The 19,699-nt window shown below is 32.0% G+C and overlaps 1 protein-coding gene across 1 annotated transcript; it reads right to left on the reverse strand.

The window, feature by feature from the left end:
- Positions 1-2,219: 2,219 nt before the first annotated feature.
- LOC131053689 (putative methylesterase 13, chloroplastic) lies at positions 2,220-2,939 on the reverse strand. Its single transcript, XM_057988292.2, has 3 exons — positions 2,847-2,939; positions 2,622-2,753; positions 2,220-2,489 (listed from the first exon to the last, which is right to left on the reverse strand). The coding sequence occupies exons 1-3, from the start codon at positions 2,937-2,939 to the stop codon at positions 2,220-2,222; spliced, it is 495 nt and encodes a 164-aa protein (XP_057844275.2).
- Between the last annotated feature and the right edge of the window lie 16,760 nt (positions 2,940-19,699).

Below are 19,699 nucleotides of genomic sequence, written 5' to 3' on the forward strand. Positions count from 1 at the left end.
CAAGAAGCAAACCATTAAAGATCTACATCATCATACACATGAGGGAGGGAGATAGTATTTCCAAACCTAAGTTCCTACACTTATGGAATAATTGAGAAAGTTAAATGGTTTATGTAAACAAGGTTGTAACTTACAAGTTTAATTGTTTTCTAATAAGAAAAAACCCATTCCTAAGAAAGATGAGGATTTTTTAACACCTCTTGTAACACCATTTTAAATATAGTTAATTAACTTATCTAGTTAGAAAAGAATCCCAAAATGCATAGAATATAGGTAGTGGGTTTGAACAAAGGAAGACAATTTTTGTGAAAGAATTCAAAAATCTTGTCTAACATAGGAAAGAATAAATAATGAGATTTATGCACTTAGAAAAATCTTGGAAGAGAATTAAATATTGTTGTTCTTAGCATCCAAAAGCTACACCCAGATTTGGAGAAAGACAGAGAATGTTGAGAGGTGGGAAAATGAAGAGAAAGGAAGAAAAAAGACAAGAAAAGTACTTTGGCATCCAAGAGGAGAAGGTTCAAAAAAAGGAGAGTGTTTCTACATCCACATGTAGCTGATTTTGGTGTGTCTAAATCAGATTTGCATAAGTTGTATTATATTATAATTTTTTGCAAAGTTGAATGTGAAAATCCTATGTACCTTCTTGAAGCTTGTTGTTCAACAAAGAAGACATTATTAAATATTTATTTAAAGTTTAATTCCAAAAAAAAATATCTTAAAATGTGTTGCTTGATTTAAATTAAATGATTCTAGTGTTAATTTATATCCAATCTTTGATTTTGTTGATAAATCTATATAAGATGTGCAGTTGGCTACAAGTACTCAATCTCTAACTACATCAAAAAGTAATATATTGGAGGCGCAATAGATGCAACCACTACTTATAGGGATGCACTAGAGATAAAAGCTAGTAGGTTGATCTAAAAGGATATCCAATAGTATTATAAGACAAATGATGAATCCCATGCAATGATCGAGTTCAAAGAAAAACATGATGAAGAGATTTTATTAATAGAATACAACAAAGTGTAGCTTATAAAAGTACCAAGGTTTCATTTGCAACATTACAAAGAAAATATATTTTGCCATATGTAAACTCAAATATACATCTATAGTGGTGTAAGTCCTCTCTAAGTTAACTAATTGTACCAAATGGACAGCAAGAGTGTTGAAGCCTTCAAAAATAATTTCACTATAATGAAGGTACATATAGATGAAATGTTGGGTAAAGATTAAATTTTTTCAGCAAGGGCCTTCTTTAAATATTTTAGGAGTAGAAAATTGCAAAGAAGAACAATATCCCATAACACATAGATTTACGTGGAAAAACCCTGGTAAAAATATACCAGTAAAAAACCATGAGCAAATTATCTTTCGTATTGATTATTAGGAATTACAGAGTTACATCAATCTTCAAAAATTGTACATCAAAGTATGACTTCAAGCAACCTAAAACAACCGAGTTGCAGAGTCCTACTTGAAGACAACTTACTAAATATAGTAAGCATGGTTCACAGAACTACATGTAAAACACATGTCAAAATTACTATTTATAGTAAGTTTCCTAGCAAAACTTTCCATTTATAGTAAGTCTCAAATAAATTGCGCCTACGGCGAGTGCCTAGCGACACACTAGTAGGCAATCCATGATGACTCAAGCACTACTACCTAAGAAGGCCATGATGACTCAACCACTGCTAGCTAAGAGGTCAACTTGGACTTCACATTCCAACATATAATCATCAAGGAATTTACTTGAATGATTAGGAAACATATTTCACAAGAACTAGCTGATCTATTGATAAGGTTAAAATGGAACCTAAATGTATTCTAAACACATATTCTAGATAGATGAAGTGGTTGAGTGAGTCAATAAAACCCTCTTTGCTAGGAAGGTAAGTGTTCATTGCACTATCACTTCCACCTTATTTGATTCTAAAGACATTAAAAAATTTCAATATCAAGTCTTAGACCTATAGAGACAATATTTACAACATTACTTGTCATGATTTTATTATTTATTTGATTATATATTATATAACTTATTAATATATAAATATATTAAAATATACATAATAGAAAATAAAAATGGCACGGATATGCAAATTTAACTTTCGCATTATTAAGAACCATTACATGTTGTATGTGACAAGCGAAGATTTCTAGATATTACAAACTTTATTAAAATCCATCTGCAGCTGATTGCTTCACTTTCACACACGCATATTAGCAATTTTCATGAGCACCTCAGCCAGTTCAAGAGGCTTGGAGAAGAATACGGTGTGATCAGATCCTTCAATTTCGTATACCATCTGTGGAGGATTCTCTGCAATCATCTTTCTCTGGAACGCCTCCACAAGAGCCTTATCCTCTTTCGACACGACGTATATTCTCCTAACACTTCCATAGTCTTTAGCTGTATACAAAAGAGGTTCTTGCCATAGAGGAAACTTTCTCTCCAGCGATTCCCACAATGTCAGATCCTGCATTTAGTGCCATATTAATCTACCCATCAATTGAAATTTCATAATAACCCAATAAATTACCTCGTTAACCAATCACTCGATTCTATTTTTGTAATTTGCAGCCAGACTATAGCGCAAATTGTGATTTACCCAAGGAGGACTGTTCTGTGATAAAAACTGTCGCGCAAATTGTGTGCCAAACTTGAAGGATGTTGGCGGATTCTCTTTCCCATTTGCATAGTAAAATGTGGAGTCTCCTAAGCCTCCAATTATGGATGCGACCTGTTCAAAAATATACAGTCAGAGAAAAAGTATCGTAATTTAAAGACTGCTGGCAGTGCAAAAATTAGGAGAACGAGAAAGAATTCATCAAACCTCATTCAACAACACAGTGGCAGTTGTTCCACTGAGGGGCATGAAGGCGGTAACAAATACAGCTGCAGCAATTTTATCTGGAAAACGCTCCATGGTAAAACTCAAATTGAATCAACCAGCGCTGTGGCCAACCAATATAACCTGAACAGACATTCAGCTACAAATTAGGTGGCATCCTTGTACATAGTGATGACCTGAATTCTAATCTAAAACAAATTAAAACTTAGATTAAACTCTTGGCCAAATTTATTTGGGTGATTCATCTAAAATAAACCATCCAAACAAATCAAAACTTATATTAAACTCTTTCCCAGATTTATACCTTCCCCTCCAGAGCTGTAAAGAAGTCTGTGAGTGGTTGATTGTACTCTTGTAAAGATGAAATGGTGTCGGCATTTGTAGGATCAATACCTGCGCTTGCCATGTCAATGGAAGATACAATGTGGCCCTCTTTCAGAAGAAGATCTGCAACTTGATACCAACACCAACCCCCAAAGGTTGCTCCATGCACCATCACAAAGTGACACCCCTTTGCCTTAACTATATTTGTCTCCATGCTGTAGCTCTTCAAGTTCAAGAAATGAAAGGTAGAACGCCAATATTTAAAAGGCTCCAGATTACCCATGGACACTACAATACGTGTGACTACCATATAACTTGTAAACTTAATCTCAGCGATTGCCTAAGATTTCTTAGAGGCCAACAAATCTGTGGTTAACCCTTTTATTGAAATCTTTGACTTTACAATTTTTTTCCAAGCTATCTTCTATATTTTTTTCATTGACAATAATATTTCTTTTATTGAAATCTTCAAAGATGAAAGGAATCGTGTAACACCAATATAATTCTCTGAAACAAATTCACGATATTGTAGCGGGAACAGATCTGTGTGACCATTCATTCTAAGAACTGCAGACGTCTCTAACAATGCCAACATTCATTCGATAGTATTATTATAAACAGACAGCAAAGAATAATGGTACGTAATCTATTGGTAAGAGTGTACTTTTAATATTAAATTTAATTTTGAAAACATATATGTTAATTAAAATGGTATGCATCCTACGTATTTGGGTTATCTTGAGTTGTTGACAGCAGCTCTTCTATATCTCGCATTCTATAATTCTTTGTATTCTTTTCTTTTAAATATGAGATGTGCCTTTATACATGTGGATGTGTGTTTCCTATGTGCCTTTATATATATTAAAATTGAATATTGTGCATGTGGATATCATTTTAATAAATAAATCATATAATTGTTGGATAAGTGTTGTATAATTTATACTTTTATTTTTATGCTTTTTATAATTTTATGAAATGATTTGATATGTCTTTAGTGTGTCAAACTATATATTTTCATACTCGAGAGTGAGGTATAAAAGATTCAAAACTATATTCAAAATAGTTGAATTTGTTTTGTTTCCATTATTTTGTTTTTGGTTTCATATTGTATTTGCATGACTTTCATTATACAAGTATATCAAGCTTCCTTTTCCTTAAATGTGGTATTAGAGCTTGTTTTGAGTTCTATTTGAAGGGTTAGGGTTTCTTTTTCCTGTTATAAACCTTTTTTTAATTGGGAGGTATGAACATAAGGGTCTATGAGTAAATTAGAATGATGAGAAGCACAACCGCAACTAAACTGGCTCCAAAACCGCATGTCAATAACACAAAAAGTCAATAACACGAAATTTTTTAAAACGTACAAATCGTTGATCGTGATCAGTAGAATTAGCTACGGCTATGATTTTTCAATTTTTTTTGAAAAATTCAATAACATGAGTTTTATAACCCCGTTTTGGAACTAGTTTAGCTGCATCCGAGAAACAAAAGGATAGATAAATATAATTTAATGGAAAGAATTTTGTGTTAAAAAAGATAAAGATAAAATATTTATTTGTTGATAGAGATTGACAAATGATGGTACCACACCTCAATGATTCACCATTTCAGGCTCACAAACTATGTAACTACTTATAGCATAAAGAAAGAATTGGTGGATCAAATTATTGTCCAACACATGGATGTTTCTATGAGAAAATTTATTCTTTCTAATGTATCTTTGCAATTAGTGTAGGTGACTCTACATGATTTGCTTGTCTTGTTGGTTTTATTCATGTTACCTACCATGACATGAATCACGATTTACTTTGAACTAGTAAGGGCTCTAATGATAGTCAAAATTTTTGACAACTAAAGTGACAAAAGGATGTAAAGTACAATGGGTGGACAAGACCAACACATAAAAAATATTTCCTCTCTCCTTCTTCTTTGAGTTATTTTGAAATCAAGGGATATTCCATATTCTTCCTCTAAATTGTTCATCGCCAATATAATGATCTGGTAATAGCACATATTATAAGATGGGGTTCCACTCTTTAGATCAATCTTGACAAGATGGAACTAAATCCTATTTGTTTGTTACTACCCAAAATTAGTTAGCCAATTGAGAAGCACATAGAAGATCTAGGCGAGGTAGATATATTCTAAAAATAAATATATAGACAAGAGGCAAAGAACAATATAAATCAAACTTGTGTAATGCTAATTATATATGGTAAAATTTGAAAGATTAAAACTATTGTAAAACCATAAAAAATCCAACCACATAAAACCCTAGGTCTACAATCAAGAATCCACCATACACCAATGAAGAACCTAAAATATGCCAATCACAACAATATAAATAGAAAGATTATAACATTCACATGCACTTAGTATATTTTTATCTCCATTGATCATGTTTGATATAATTGCTCTTAGATTTTGTGTGCACAAGAGCTCAACAAAGAACAAATTGTGGTTGTGAAGTCATTTAATCACTTGAAAGCTTGATTACATATATCATTAGGGTTGTGAAAGGAAGAAAGTGTCTTCTTATATAGAGAACACCTTGGAAAATGAAGGGATAGGATTAAGAGGTGTAAGGATAAATAGTCACCTAGGATTGAAAGGTAGGTAGGGAAAATTTAATAAAATATGAAGAGGGTAGTTAGAGGAAAATTTAAAGATAAATGACAAGTGTCATGGAAGGGAAAGCTGATGAATTAACTAAATAAATAAAGATATATTTAATTAATAGAGGAAGTGAGATCAATTAAATAAATAAAATATGTATTTAATTTAGGGAAAGAATAATTTAAATAAGGAAAGGCTAGAAAAATCTTAAAGAATTAATTAAATAAATAAAAATTCATTTAATTAATAGAAGGCTTAAGATAAAATAATTATGATAGGACAATTTTAGGTGTCTACACTAATGTTAGACCATAATTATGCATATTTTTATAAATTATGATGATATAGGGTGGCATTTGAAAGATATGTAAGATTGGGAGAGACATGACTAGTGCCTTCCTTATCTGGGTACAACATCAAGAATTGAGATCCTACAATGAAAAAATATTTGTGGAAAGTAAAAAAACTTTTAATGTGAGTAAAAAATATCTAATTTCACATTGTAAGGTTCATGTCAAAAAATAGCTATTAAATTAAGCCAAAAATCTACATAATGATCCTTTACATTGGAATATAAATATTGTACTAACTATAGTATTAATAAAAATATTTGACATAGCAATTTATAGCATTCCTAGTGTAATGCCCCGCCAGGAAACCCCGAAGGGATAAGGCTAAAACTCAAGAATAGAGTGCAAATATTTTATTTTTTTTAAGAGTTTTAAACACAACATAATGATACAATGAGTTATCATAAGCTCAAATCACACAGGGGAATATTTAGCTAACACGTAAAGGGTTTCCCAACATGATTACTTGATTCAACACTTAACTCAACCCACGCTAATTAACCCAAATTAGTTGATTTACTTAATTACCAGTTATTACTTTAATCAAGGATATAATTCATTTGGTGAATTAAAATTATAGATAACAGGATGAGTTCATCCATTACGGTTGAAAATGTAGATAACATGATGAGTTCATCCATTAAGTTAAAATATAGATAACATAATGAAGTTCATCCATTAGAGTTAAAATTTAGATAACATGATGAGTTTGTCCATTAAGGTTAATGATATAGATACCATGGTGAGTTCTTCCATTACAATTTAACCATACATTTAGCCCAAACTTTTATTAAAACATAAGTCATGCATCTAATACGTTACATATTTTAATTTTATAATTAAACTAACAAATGCTTTCCAAGCATACTTTAATTGCATTATCAACAAATGAATACATTCCAATTATTTGAATTTACATTCTTCGTGATCCAAATTACCGCATTAATGAGATGACTACATACATGCATTTATGATTAACTTCATCTAATCCATATTACACATTTTAACATAATGCCATCCATACATGCTAAATTAAAGAGGAAACAAAAGGACATAAGCACCACATAACACCAAAATGATATCGGAGTTCACCCCTAGTGGGCTACATCTCCGAGTCTTCTCAACTGCAAGACCCCTCCGATAAAATAATAGGGTGTAGAATACGTAAGGTTCACATCATTTACATCCTCCCATCAAGGCGTACTTAAACCAGTAATACATACAACCACATCAGTCATTAAATACAAGAATGATCCCTGAATAGGAAAAAGGATCCAACTGAACATAATAAGAAACAAATACAAAAATCGACTGGTGGATCCGCGAAACTAAGTCTTCACAACACATCATAAGCAACCCACGATCTAACATAGATATCAGGTTCTCATAAGGGCAAAAACAATAGGACATGACCGGATACAACACCAACACATGAAAACAATAAATACTCGAGATCAAGGACATAAACAAGTACCCAAATCAACATGCGACAATATTCAACATTCACCATCAAGGACTTGCCATTTCTTAAGTCAATACGAATATAGAAAATTTAACATGCATAGGCATAAATTTGAAAAGACAATCTTCTTTCCTATTGTTTTCACACAACAATTGACCCAGTTTTCTAAATTGTCTAATTTGATTTCTATTTGTCTACCTTGTCTAAAATCATGTCATTTATGGTTTACTAACTCACTATAGTTCAATTGCATCATATAATAATTTAAATACTTCATCGAGAGTTTTCAAACCAAAATCACATGATAATAATTATATATGCGGAATACATGATGATAAAAATCAAACATTCATTAATCAACTAAGAATACAATATGCATTTTCAAATAAAACATCATTTCCATTTTTTATCAAAAACGATAATCAAATCTCATCTCTTGCAACACACATATAGACTTTCCAAAAATGGAAATACAAATTTTAAAGGAAATAAAGTCGATGATCATTTTCTAATTAAATTGATATTTCCTTGCATATAGAAAAATATAAATTATTAATTAGTATATATATATATATATATATATATATATATATATATATATATATATATATATATATATATATATATATATATTAATCCATAATTAATAAAATATATACTAATTAATAATTAATAAAATATTACAAATTAGCTATTAATAAAATATATACTAATTAATAATTAATAAAATATTACAAATTATATATATATATATATATATATATATATATATATATATATATATATATATATATATATATATATATATATATATACGAAATTAATAAAATATATACTAAATAATTAATAATTTTTAAAAAAAATATTTAAAAAAGAACTTTTAACAAAATAGTATTATAACTTTTTAAATAAACCAAATTTAAATTGGGATGCAAATATATATTATTTTTTTATCTTAAAAAAATAATAAAATAATAAAATAACAAAGGGGCAACCGCGGGCCCACCTCCCATCCATGGGAGTGGGGGCAGTCGTGCCCTAGCAGCGGAGGTTGCGGCCACCATGGTGGATGCAGATCCACGGCCTCCACACTGTGGACATGGGACTCTGCGGCCGCCATGGGGTTGCAGGTCTCTTCGGCCGCTATGGGGTCACAGGTCTCTGCAGCCGTCATGGGGATGCAGGCTTCTGTGGTCGCAGAGCTCTGTGGCCACCAGTGTGGTCGCAGACCTCATAGACTACTAGCCTTGAGAGGGTAGGGGGCACGGGCTGAGCCTCGGCTCCTCAGCCCTCCAAACCCTAAATCTGCCATTAATAAAATATATAAAATTTCCTTTTTAATACTTTATTATACATTTAATAATAGCTTTACAAAAAAAAGAAACCCTAGTTTGATTTAATATTCGCAGTCTCAAATAGAGACTTGAAACAGTTTCTAGAATGTCCATGGATAACAAATGATTAAAATTTCCAGAATAACCAGGCCTAAAATAGTCAAAATTTCCTCAACCAAATAACAAATTTTGGGCATAAAGAAGATCATATCTCATACAATGATTCCACCAAACTACCAAACCCCAAAACAAATTTCCATATTAAAAAAACTTAAATTGGAGAACACCCATTGAAGATTTTAAGCAAGATTTCATCATGAACAACCATTCCCCAATATTTGGTTTTAGAAAAACAAACTCAATACAACAAGAAATCAAAGAGATGTATTTGAATCCTACCTCATTTTGCATTCCTGGCAAGATCTGATGAAGAGCCCAACCTGCAGCTCAAGAAATCCTTCCTTCCCACAATGCCCAAATCTCCTCCAAAATCCTTCTCCAAAAATGTTTTCAAAAAAATGCCCTCCAAAAAAATCCTCCCTCAAAATATTTCAAACCTAGGTTAAATTGGAAGAATATTTGACCTAATCTCTTATCTTTGAATTTAAAACACTTTCTTTTAAATAAAATGAAAAATGATTCTTTTCAAACTATTCAAATATTCTAAACTTGCTTTTCTAATTAGAAATCAAAATGCTTCTCTCCTTCATTTAATTTTAATTATCTCAATATTAACAAAGCTAACATTTATATTTCAAAATATAAATGAGGGTAAAATATTTTTAATTAAAATAAAATCCCAAAATCAATCTTTCACACTGTAGCAAATATATATATTAAACTTGCTTTTCTAATTAAAAATGATTTTCTTAAATAATTGAAATTAACCTTTCTATTCCAAAATGCAAAAGAGATTAAATTATTTCTATTTCGAATAAAATTTAAATCTTTTCTTTCAAAATGCATAAACTGAATAAATTCATTATTTAAAATTAACCATTAAATTGAACTTGCTACAAACATGAATAAAGCAATTTTTTCAATTAATGATTAATCACATAAAAGAAACCTATTTAATGTAGTTTCTTAATTACTAATGCGTAAAAGAACACATTAAATCTCAGCTCTTGAACCTCCGGAGGAGAGCACTAGCTCTTAGTTTTTGGATATCTGACTGTTTTTTTTTTGTAATTGGTGGAATGGTTTTTGTTATTACAGATTTGGAGGTTCTTTGGCTTCTATTATGCTCGGATGATTATATACGGCTTTGGCATGAATTTATACCTCTCTTATCTCCCTGGTCATCCTTCATGGCATTTTTGTTTAGCCCTTCATTTGGTTGCAGTTTGGTTTTTTGGAATTTTCCTATGGGACCCTTGTAAAAAAATTAGAGGTAGGGGGTTGGTGGTTCTGACTGGATAGGAACAAATGATGTAAGGGTAGTGCCTAGTTGTATTTTTTTGAAGGCTACAACCGAAGGTTTTCTCGCGGGTTTTTTCCTACCGGTATGCCTTTTTTGAACCCGATGTAAACATTCTATTAATAAAATATAAGTTTAGTGGATTTTCCACTTTTACCGAAAAAAAAAAGAACACATTAAATCAAATTAAATACTCAATTTTACCCCATGCAAAGCATGCAACCCAAGAAAGCCGACCAAATACATGACCCGCAAACCCAAATGAAAAGGGAAACTGAAGGACCACAATCGACACTCACTTGAGCATAGTTGAGGTACAATGAGGGATTTATGACCACCTAATCCAAACTCTAAGGACCAAAGAGGTACACTCAAACTTGTGAATCTAGGTGAAGACGAACCTCGCACCTAGGTGGTACTGTTCCTGCACTCTCCTACAACCATGAGTCACACAAGTATATGTATATAAAATGAAAGTGTTAGCCCAAGATTAATAACATGAATCAAGAGTAAATGGGTACTAGCAAGCAGAGAGAAAAGTTGTTAACTCAAATGATGTTTAAACATCACCTATTGGGGGAAATTGATGTTGTATTGGACAATATTGATGCCAATCTGAGAATTCCACTTCCCCAAAATTACTATATGTCTTTAGGCAACAGGGTGGAGGTGAGGAAGCTTGTGATTGTTAACTCTTTGGACTTTGATACTCTTCAAGCAACTTGGCCTGTCATTTTTAGGAACACTGAATTTCTGCTTCAAGTGGTTGGCATCCAAAATGGCTTCAAGTTGGAATGGAGGGCAAAATTTCTTCATGATGAAGAGCTAGCGGGTGCTGATGATTTTGGTATTTTGGAGAATGGAGATTTGGTGGCTGGTAATGATTGGGGGTTTGGTCTTGGTGAGGAGTGGTTCCCAAACGACTACCGACTCCCTAAGGAGAAGGCAGAATCGGTGGCCCACTCGAACTGTGGCATTGAATTCCCTATTGTCATGGATGCGGCTCATGCTCTTGTGGATGGTGATTCTAAAGACTCCCTTTGACTCTGATTGCCATTGTTCTCTCTTGTTTCTCTGAATTTGTTATTTTCTATTTTTGTTTTAAATCCTCTATTATCTACTTCTAAGAGGTTGGTATCTGATGTCTTATACTCATCCAACCTTCATTGCTGGTTTTTCTTTGTTTGAAGAATAGAGCTAAGGTAGGGGGTTTTCTTCCTTGTTCTTTCCCCCTACCACTCTCACCGAATTAGACCTTGTATTCTCTTTTTTTGATTAATACAAGGGTGTTGCCCCTCTACAGCTATTTACTTATTTCAAAAAAAAACATGAATTAGGAGGACAAATAAACTTACATAAAAATCAATGCGAAAGCACATTAACAGATACGCACAATAATCATAATATCTTACTACAACATTACATAATGGTAAATCAACCACCCAAGAATGCCACATAAAAAAGTCAATCAAGGTCAAACCGATTTTACAAAACTGACTAGGGTAGGGGCACTACACCTAGAAATGTCCAGCCAATGTATTATTAGTAAAAAATACAAGTGAGCATCTAGAGATATACAACTCATAGAACTATAGCCAAAATAATTATAGACAGTAATGAAATCTATAATTGAGAATTTTGTACATTAGTATTTCTAACATTGATCATGTACAAGATGTATTACAATTAGAGACCTATAAATTTTTATTATGTCTTGTTAGTGTGAATAGGGTTCTTTATCTAACTAGTTCAACTAGTTATCCACTTAGTTCCTTTTCACATCTTTTTACTTAATTTTCCTTAGGGTGACCCACAAGACATATTTACCACTTTTTATCTCACTTCATAAGATTAAGGCACTTGTCACAATCTTATGATACTTATCTACTTTATGTCTCATTTCATAATATTAAGACACATGTCATAATCTTATGATACTATCTACTTTATGTCTCATATCATAAGATTAAAAAACTTGTCACAATCTTATGATATCTTATCTCTTCCCTTGGCTTATATAACCAAGGGGTTCCCTTTGTATTCTCACTTCTTAAGCTCATTGTAAGCTTGCATTCTCTTGACTAGAATATAGTTTATTCATGCGCATTCTTGATTTTCATATTTTCTTTCCTTCATTCATTTCCATCTTGGGTAGGCCATTAAGCCAAATCTTACATGGTATCAAAGCTATTGTGAGTTGTGTTAGAGTATTCAGGTATTTACTTGATTAATTAAACACTATTTGTTTAATTATTTAAGTTCCCTTTATCTCTTTTACACTTAAGCTAACTTTAGGTGCATAATAATTAATTCTTTTATTAATTATTATGTGCAAATCTAGGTTTTCCTTTTTAGGGTTTCTTGACCTATTAAAGGTTGAGTTATTTCTTTTCATTGTAAGAAGAAGGATTATTACATTACACTTTTTGGGAATATTGAGCTCTCTCTTTTTTAGCATATTTTTTGTGTATTTGATTCTTATGTGATTTGCTTCCTTGCTTCTCCTTGTAACAGGTTTTTCAGCTTGTAGAGATCATTTGGGCTCCTATGGTGTTGTATTTTGTCAACTCCAATATGGTATCAAAGCTTCAGATCTACAGCTATTTGTTCTTGTTTTGAGAAATTTTGCATTGGAAGCAGATCTAGGGTTTCAGGAAGTTTTTTTGTACTTAGTGATAGGCCTTTTCTGTGCACTTTGTTGGATAGTCATTCAAAGGGTCAAAAATAATTAGGTAAACCTAACAAGAAACAAAAACAGTTCCAAATGAAGTCACCAAAATATCAAGCACAATCCAGCTTGTAGCTATTGCAAGAAACCTAGTCATGGGGAACGTTCTTGTCACAAGAAGCAATTTGATGAGTTAAAAAATATTCTAGAAAAGAACAACATTTATCTACCTTCTTCTCAACCAAGTAATGAAAAAATAACTACACTCATTGCTATTGAAAATTATTCACAACAATGAATTATTGATTTAGGTGCATCACATCATATGGGCTCTATAAAATAATAGTTTTCTTTGTTGGAGATTTGATCTTTACCCCAGATTCTCATTAGAGATTGATCTCTAGTTAATGTAATTGGGAAGGGTTCAATTGATTTTAGCACTCGTATATTTGATGATGTCCTCTCTATACCTGATTTGTTAGCCAACCTTCTCTCCATCTACCAGACTACCAAAAATCATAGGAAATTATAGAAGTGGAACTCACTCCACATATAGTGAGTATCAATAATATTGAAGATAATGCACTCCTAGTAGTTGGTAAGGTTGATAATATTTCTTACCTACATGCTTTCTATTATTTTGTACCTAATTCATAATCTATTACTTTGCTCACCCATGGATCACCCATTTACATTCAATGAGAAAACTATGTCATGATTTTTTTGACCATCTCAATGACCACTATCTTCAGCAGCACAACAAGAAAGAAATGGTCACAAGCCTTAGATAAATTTATCTAATGGTGTTTTTTTAGGTTGTGCCTTGGGAAAGCATCTTGATGACAATTCCTTGAGTTGGCTCATAGTGACTTGATGGGTCGTCCTTTTCCATCATTGTATTTTAGTAAGGATCACTATTTTATCATATTCATTGATGACTATTCTAGATATAAATGGGTCTACTTTCTTAAACACAAAGGAGAATTATTTGATAGATTTAAAGAGTTTAAATCTCATGTTGAGAAACAATCTTGAAATTGTGTCAAAATTGTCCATAAATATAATGATAGAGAATATTTGAACTAATTCTTTGAACAATTTTACACTCTTTAAGAGATTTATCTTCAACATACTATTGCCTATACACCTCAAAAAAATGGTGTGGCAGGGAGGAAAAATAGGTCCCTAAAAGAGATGGTTGTTTGTATGATCCACACACACTCCCTTGCACCTTGGTATTGGGCAGAAGCTATCAATTGTGTTTCTCATGTCTAGAATAGAGTTTTGTAGAATACATTAAAGGGTATCACTCTCTTTGAGGCTTTGTGTGGCAGGAAACCTGTTGTGCAACACTTTACATATTTTCACTCACCAGCATGGGCTCACATCCATTTAGAGAAGCACAAGGCCCTTTAACCTCAAAGTCTATCATGTATCTTTATTTTTTATCCAGATGGTGTTAAAGGATATGAACTTGTGGATCGTAAGACACATGAGCTCTTCATTGAGTGAAGTGTGAAATTTTAGGAAAGCTGACTCTGAGGATTTTCCTAATGCGACCTCTACTTGAAGAGTTGATCGTGAGGCTTCATCTTCTTCTTTGCATAGTCTAAATTATGACATTAAGGATTCTCCTCCTTAATCTCCACATAGGCCTTGCTAGGTTTGTCAAATATTTGAGTCTATAGACACTCTTGTTGGAGATCTCTCAGATAGTCCAAAGACTCAGTCACAACATTTGGACAGTCTACATTCCTACATTGCCACAACTTCAAATCAACAGTCTTTTCATGAAGCATCAGGTGTTTCTAAGTGTGATTCAATAATGGAGGAAGAGTACAACCCTTTGATTCAGAAAATCACTTGGGATCTTGTTTCGCTTCCTAAGGGAAAAAAAATTGGTTAATTTTAAGTGTATCTATTAGACCAAATTTGCAAGGGATGGATCAGCTGACAATTTCAAAGCATGGCATGTGGCCAAAGGTTTCCCTCAAGTTCTTGGTGTTGACTACACTGAGACCTTTTCCCCCATAGACAAGATGAAATCTATGCACCTAATTCTTTATATTGTTGCAGATAAAGGTTGGGTTCTACATCAAATGGATGTGAAGATTGTATCTCTTCATGAGGATCTACATGAGGAGATTTATATAGAGAATCCATAGGAATTTGTTCATCATTATTCACTAGTTTATCACTTATCAAACTCTCTCTATGGCCTCAAGTAAGCCACAAGGGCTCGATATGTCAAGATGGACCCCTTTCTTCTCTCACTTGGGTTCTCTAGATGTCACTCCAATCCAAATTTCTAAATTTTAAACATATGAGGATTCTCTTCTTTTCTTATCTCTCTATGTTTGTGACTTGATTATCAATCGGAGAACTTCATTCATCATCACAAACATCAAGAATGCTTTGCATGATAGGTTTTCCATGAAAAACTTGGGTCTCTTGCACATTTTTCTTGGGAATTATATCACTCGGTCTTATTCTAGGATCTCTCTTGTACAACCCAAGTATACTCTTGATATTTTGGCTCATTTTCACATGGATAATTGTAAACCTACAGCAACTCCCTTACAGTCTGGAGTCAAGCTAGAGGTACAATGTTCTACACCACTAGTTAATGCCACTTTGTATCATCAACTTGTTGGTAGCCTCATCTACCTAACTCATACTTTCCTTGAAATTTCATTTAAAGTTGGAATTGTTTTTTGTTAATGATGGATCCATATGAGCTTTATTAGAAGGATGTCAAACACATCATACACTATATACATTTCACTCATAGATATGAGATTCACTATGCAATGGGCATAGGTTAAGACTTGGTTGGATACACAAATTCTCATTGGGTTGGTTATCTTGATGATCGCAGTTGACATCTAGATATAGTTTTCACCTTGGTTCTAGTCCCATCTATTATCAGAGTAAGAAGCAGCATGTCATTTCTCTTTCTTTGACTAAGTAAGTATCATGGGGTTCTTAATGTTTCCATTTAAGTTATTTACCTTCAAAATATCCTCATTAAACTTGGTATTACATTCAAAAAGCCACCAATCATCTACTGTGAAAATAAAAGCATCAATTAGATCTCAAAGATCCCAATTCACCATTAGCGAAGTAAACACATCAAGATTAACATGCATTTTTTTAGGGAGTTGATTTAGGAGCAAGTCAATGATTTGTAGTATTGTCCTATAGTGGATCAGGTTGCAAATTTCTTCACCAAACCCTTTACTGAGAGAAAGTGTGTTCATCTTTGGTCTCTCTTGGAGGTACAAGACGTCTCTTTTGGGTAGTTCACTTAGACTTTCTTCATTCATCCTCTCATATGAGGGATTTTTTTCCCACTAGGTTTTCTCCTTCATTTATAGTTGAGAGGATCTTATGTATATGGCTACCTCATTGATCATTATATTTGGGACCCATATTTATTAACATTTCCCCTCAGTTGCACTTAAGAAGGGGTGTTAGTGTGAATATGGTACTTTACCTAACTAGTTCTACTAGTTATCCACTTAGGTCATTTTCACTTCTTATTACTTAAGTTTACTTAGGGTCCAGAAGAGATATTTACCACCTTTTTCCTTATTTCATAAGAATAATACACTTGTTGAACAATCTTACTATACTCGTCTATTTTATGTCTCATTTCATAAGATTAAGACACTCTTCACAATCTTGTGATACTTATCTACTTTATGTCTCATATAATAAGATTAATAAACTTGTCATAATCTTATAATATTTTATTACTTCCTTTGGACTATGTAACTAAGGGGTTCCCTTTGTATTATCACTTCTTAAGCTCATTGTAATCTTGCATTCTCTTGAGTAGAATATAGTTTATTCATGTTCATTCTTGATTTCCCTAATTTCTTTCCTTCATTCATTTGCATCTTGGGTAGGCTATTAAGCCAAATCACACATGATCTTTATATTAGATATAATAGATAACCCAATTGTTACATATATTCCTTCCCAATAGAACTATTGGTACCCCAACCTACTACCTGAAATCTCTAAGAAGTTGCAAGTTTCTACTCACAAGGTTGTTGCAAGTTTGGCCAATGAATAAGAGAAAATAAAATATTGTACCCTACAATATTAGCTTTGAAAATCAAAGGTGGATGACCCTATCTAAAATATTGGTTTAAATGTGGATTTTTTTTGTATTAAAATGCATGAAAGATATAAAGATAAACACACTTATATGATCATGAATTTTAAGATCAAAGATAATGACTATTACATGCCATGTATCTATAAAATTTCTAGTTTGAATGAGGTAATATAATTTTTTTTTAAATATCCCTTATTGATTTTATCATGTTTAAAAGTAAAAATGGGTTGGGAGATGAGTTTCTATTAGATCAATGTCTTCCAAGGACTCAAAATGTCGCTAAGTTGCTACCTTCTTTTATTCTCATAATAATAATGTTACCAATAGTTTAGCTACTTATTATTGTCTTACAATCATAAAACTAGTTGTATATGGTTATAAAAAATTGAATACTACTTAATGATCCACTGCAATCCCCATATCTTTTACTATTATTAGTGAAAGATTCTCATTATTCCTTTAATAACAACTAATACTAGATAAAAATTTAAAACAAAAAAAATTGCACAAAGAAACCTTTAACTATTAGTTCCATGAGATGCAAGAAAATAATTAGTAATGATATAAAATATGATTATTCCTTCATGTTATTCATTCAGAGATAAGTAAATTACAAAATAAATTTGACTTCTAGACTAGGTACTTGTGTGTTGCAAACAATTACACTTTAAACTTAGAGTTTTCTCTTTCTCGCTCCAACTTGTGTGCGATGAAATTGGAAAACTAAAATATTGTAAAACCTAATAAGATTAAACCACGTAAAACCCTAGTTCTACAATAAAATCCACCATACACCAATGAAAAAACTAAAAACAACATGAAAAGAAACAAATATGAAAGATTATACCATTCACATGCTCATTAGGGTTTGATCTCCATTGTTTCCTATCTCCATTGATCTTTATTGATATATAGTTGCTCTCAAATTTTGTATTGTGCACAAGAGCTCAATACAAATATAAAAGATTATACAATTCACATGCTCATTAGGGTTTTATCTCCATTCTTTCCTATCTCCATTGATCTTTCTTTGATATATAGTTGCTCTCAGATTTTGTATTGTGCACAAGAGCTCAATAAAGAACAGATTATGGTTGTGTAGTTGCTTGAGTGATTGATCGCTCATGAGGACATTAATACATTAGGTTATTATGGTATTAGGGATTGATAAATGGAAAGGGTCCTCTTTTATAAAGATTACCCTATAAATCGAGGGCTAAGATTAAGAGGTGGAGGGATAATTGGTTGGCTCGGATTAGAGGGTAGGTATAGGAAATAGTAAAATATTCTAGAGAGATGGTTAAAAGTAAATTAAGAGATGAATGAAAAGTGTCATGGAGAGAAAAATCTAATTAATAGAAGAAGTGGAGTCAATTAAATAAATAAAATATTTATTTAATTTAGGGAAAAGATAGTTTAAATAAATAGAAAGATTTCTTTATATAGGGAAATGCTAGAAGAGGCTTAGTGAATTAATTAAATAAATAAATAGTGTATTTAATCAATAGAAGGCTTGGAATAAAATAGATAAATACATAAAATATTTATTTAATTAGGCCAGGACAATTTTAGGTGTCTACACAACCTATTTACATTACAAATATATAACCCTTTTATAAAAATTATAGAAAAATTTCACATGGATGGATGATACTTGTCACATTATAATATCTTGATGAACAACTTACAAACCAAATGGGAGAGACATGTGAATCACTTGGGAGAATCTCACAATATCTCATAGGGTATTAAACAATATAATTAGAGCATAACCATATATACTTTTTAGGAACTTACACCCAAGCTATTATGGTAATGTGGAAAAGGTGAAAATAAACTATATTTATTGGCATCAAGTAGTGTTGTGATCATAGAAGAGTAAGTTGTTATGGGATGGGTTGATGTTTCCACTCATAAATCAAACAATCAAGGGATCAACATGGAGATTTTATGTGAAAAACTATCATCCTCAATCTAGGATGGAAAACAACAAATTAAAGAACAAGAGTGATAATGTGACATAGCACCATCTTCTAACAAACCTTGACAACTACCCGAAGGAAATTCTTAAAAATCATAACCACTTCTTCAAATCACTTCAAACTTTTTTAAGTGGCCTTTTTAACATCTTAACAATAGAATTGTAACTTGATGAGATCATAACTATTGAACTATTCTTCCTTTTGTAACTACACTATGTTGATCAGTATCCCCTTGAACAAACCTTTAACTAAATTTTATGTAAATCAAAACTCATTATGACCCTCACCATTTATCTAATCACTTCTAAAAATATATTAGAGCTAAAACTTAATATATTTTGAGTAGATTTTAAATGTGCCTCAAGGATGCCAAAATGTGACATCATTTAGGTTTTATGATTACTTGTTTACCTAATTGGAAAATTATTCATTTAATGATTTATTGTGGTCACAAACCTTTTCTAGAATGTTTTGGTAGGCTTCACATATAGAATACAATAATATTTTAGCTTCCTTGACAATGATTTCCAGTTCTTATTCCATTTTAGTAAGT

This window comes from Cryptomeria japonica, chromosome 1 (assembly GCF_030272615.1).
Source record: "Cryptomeria japonica chromosome 1, Sugi_1.0, whole genome shotgun sequence".
In the NCBI taxonomy this organism is placed as follows: Eukaryota; Viridiplantae; Streptophyta; class Pinopsida; order Cupressales; family Cupressaceae; genus Cryptomeria; species Cryptomeria japonica.

Excerpts from the sequence above, each read along its gene's own strand:
- LOC131053689 (XM_057988292.2), bottom strand. The coding sequence starts at position 2,939 with ATGGAGCGTTTTCCAGATAAAATTGCTGCAGCTGTATTTGTTACCGCC. Across the intron at positions 2,754-2,846 it reads CCACTGTGTTGTTGAATGAG|GTCGCATCCATAATTGGAGG; the intron begins GTTTGATGAATT and ends ATTTTTGAACAG. Across the intron at positions 2,490-2,621 it reads CACAGAACAGTCCTCCTTGG|GATCTGACATTGTGGGAATC; the intron begins GTAAATCACAAT and ends CACTAAATGCAG.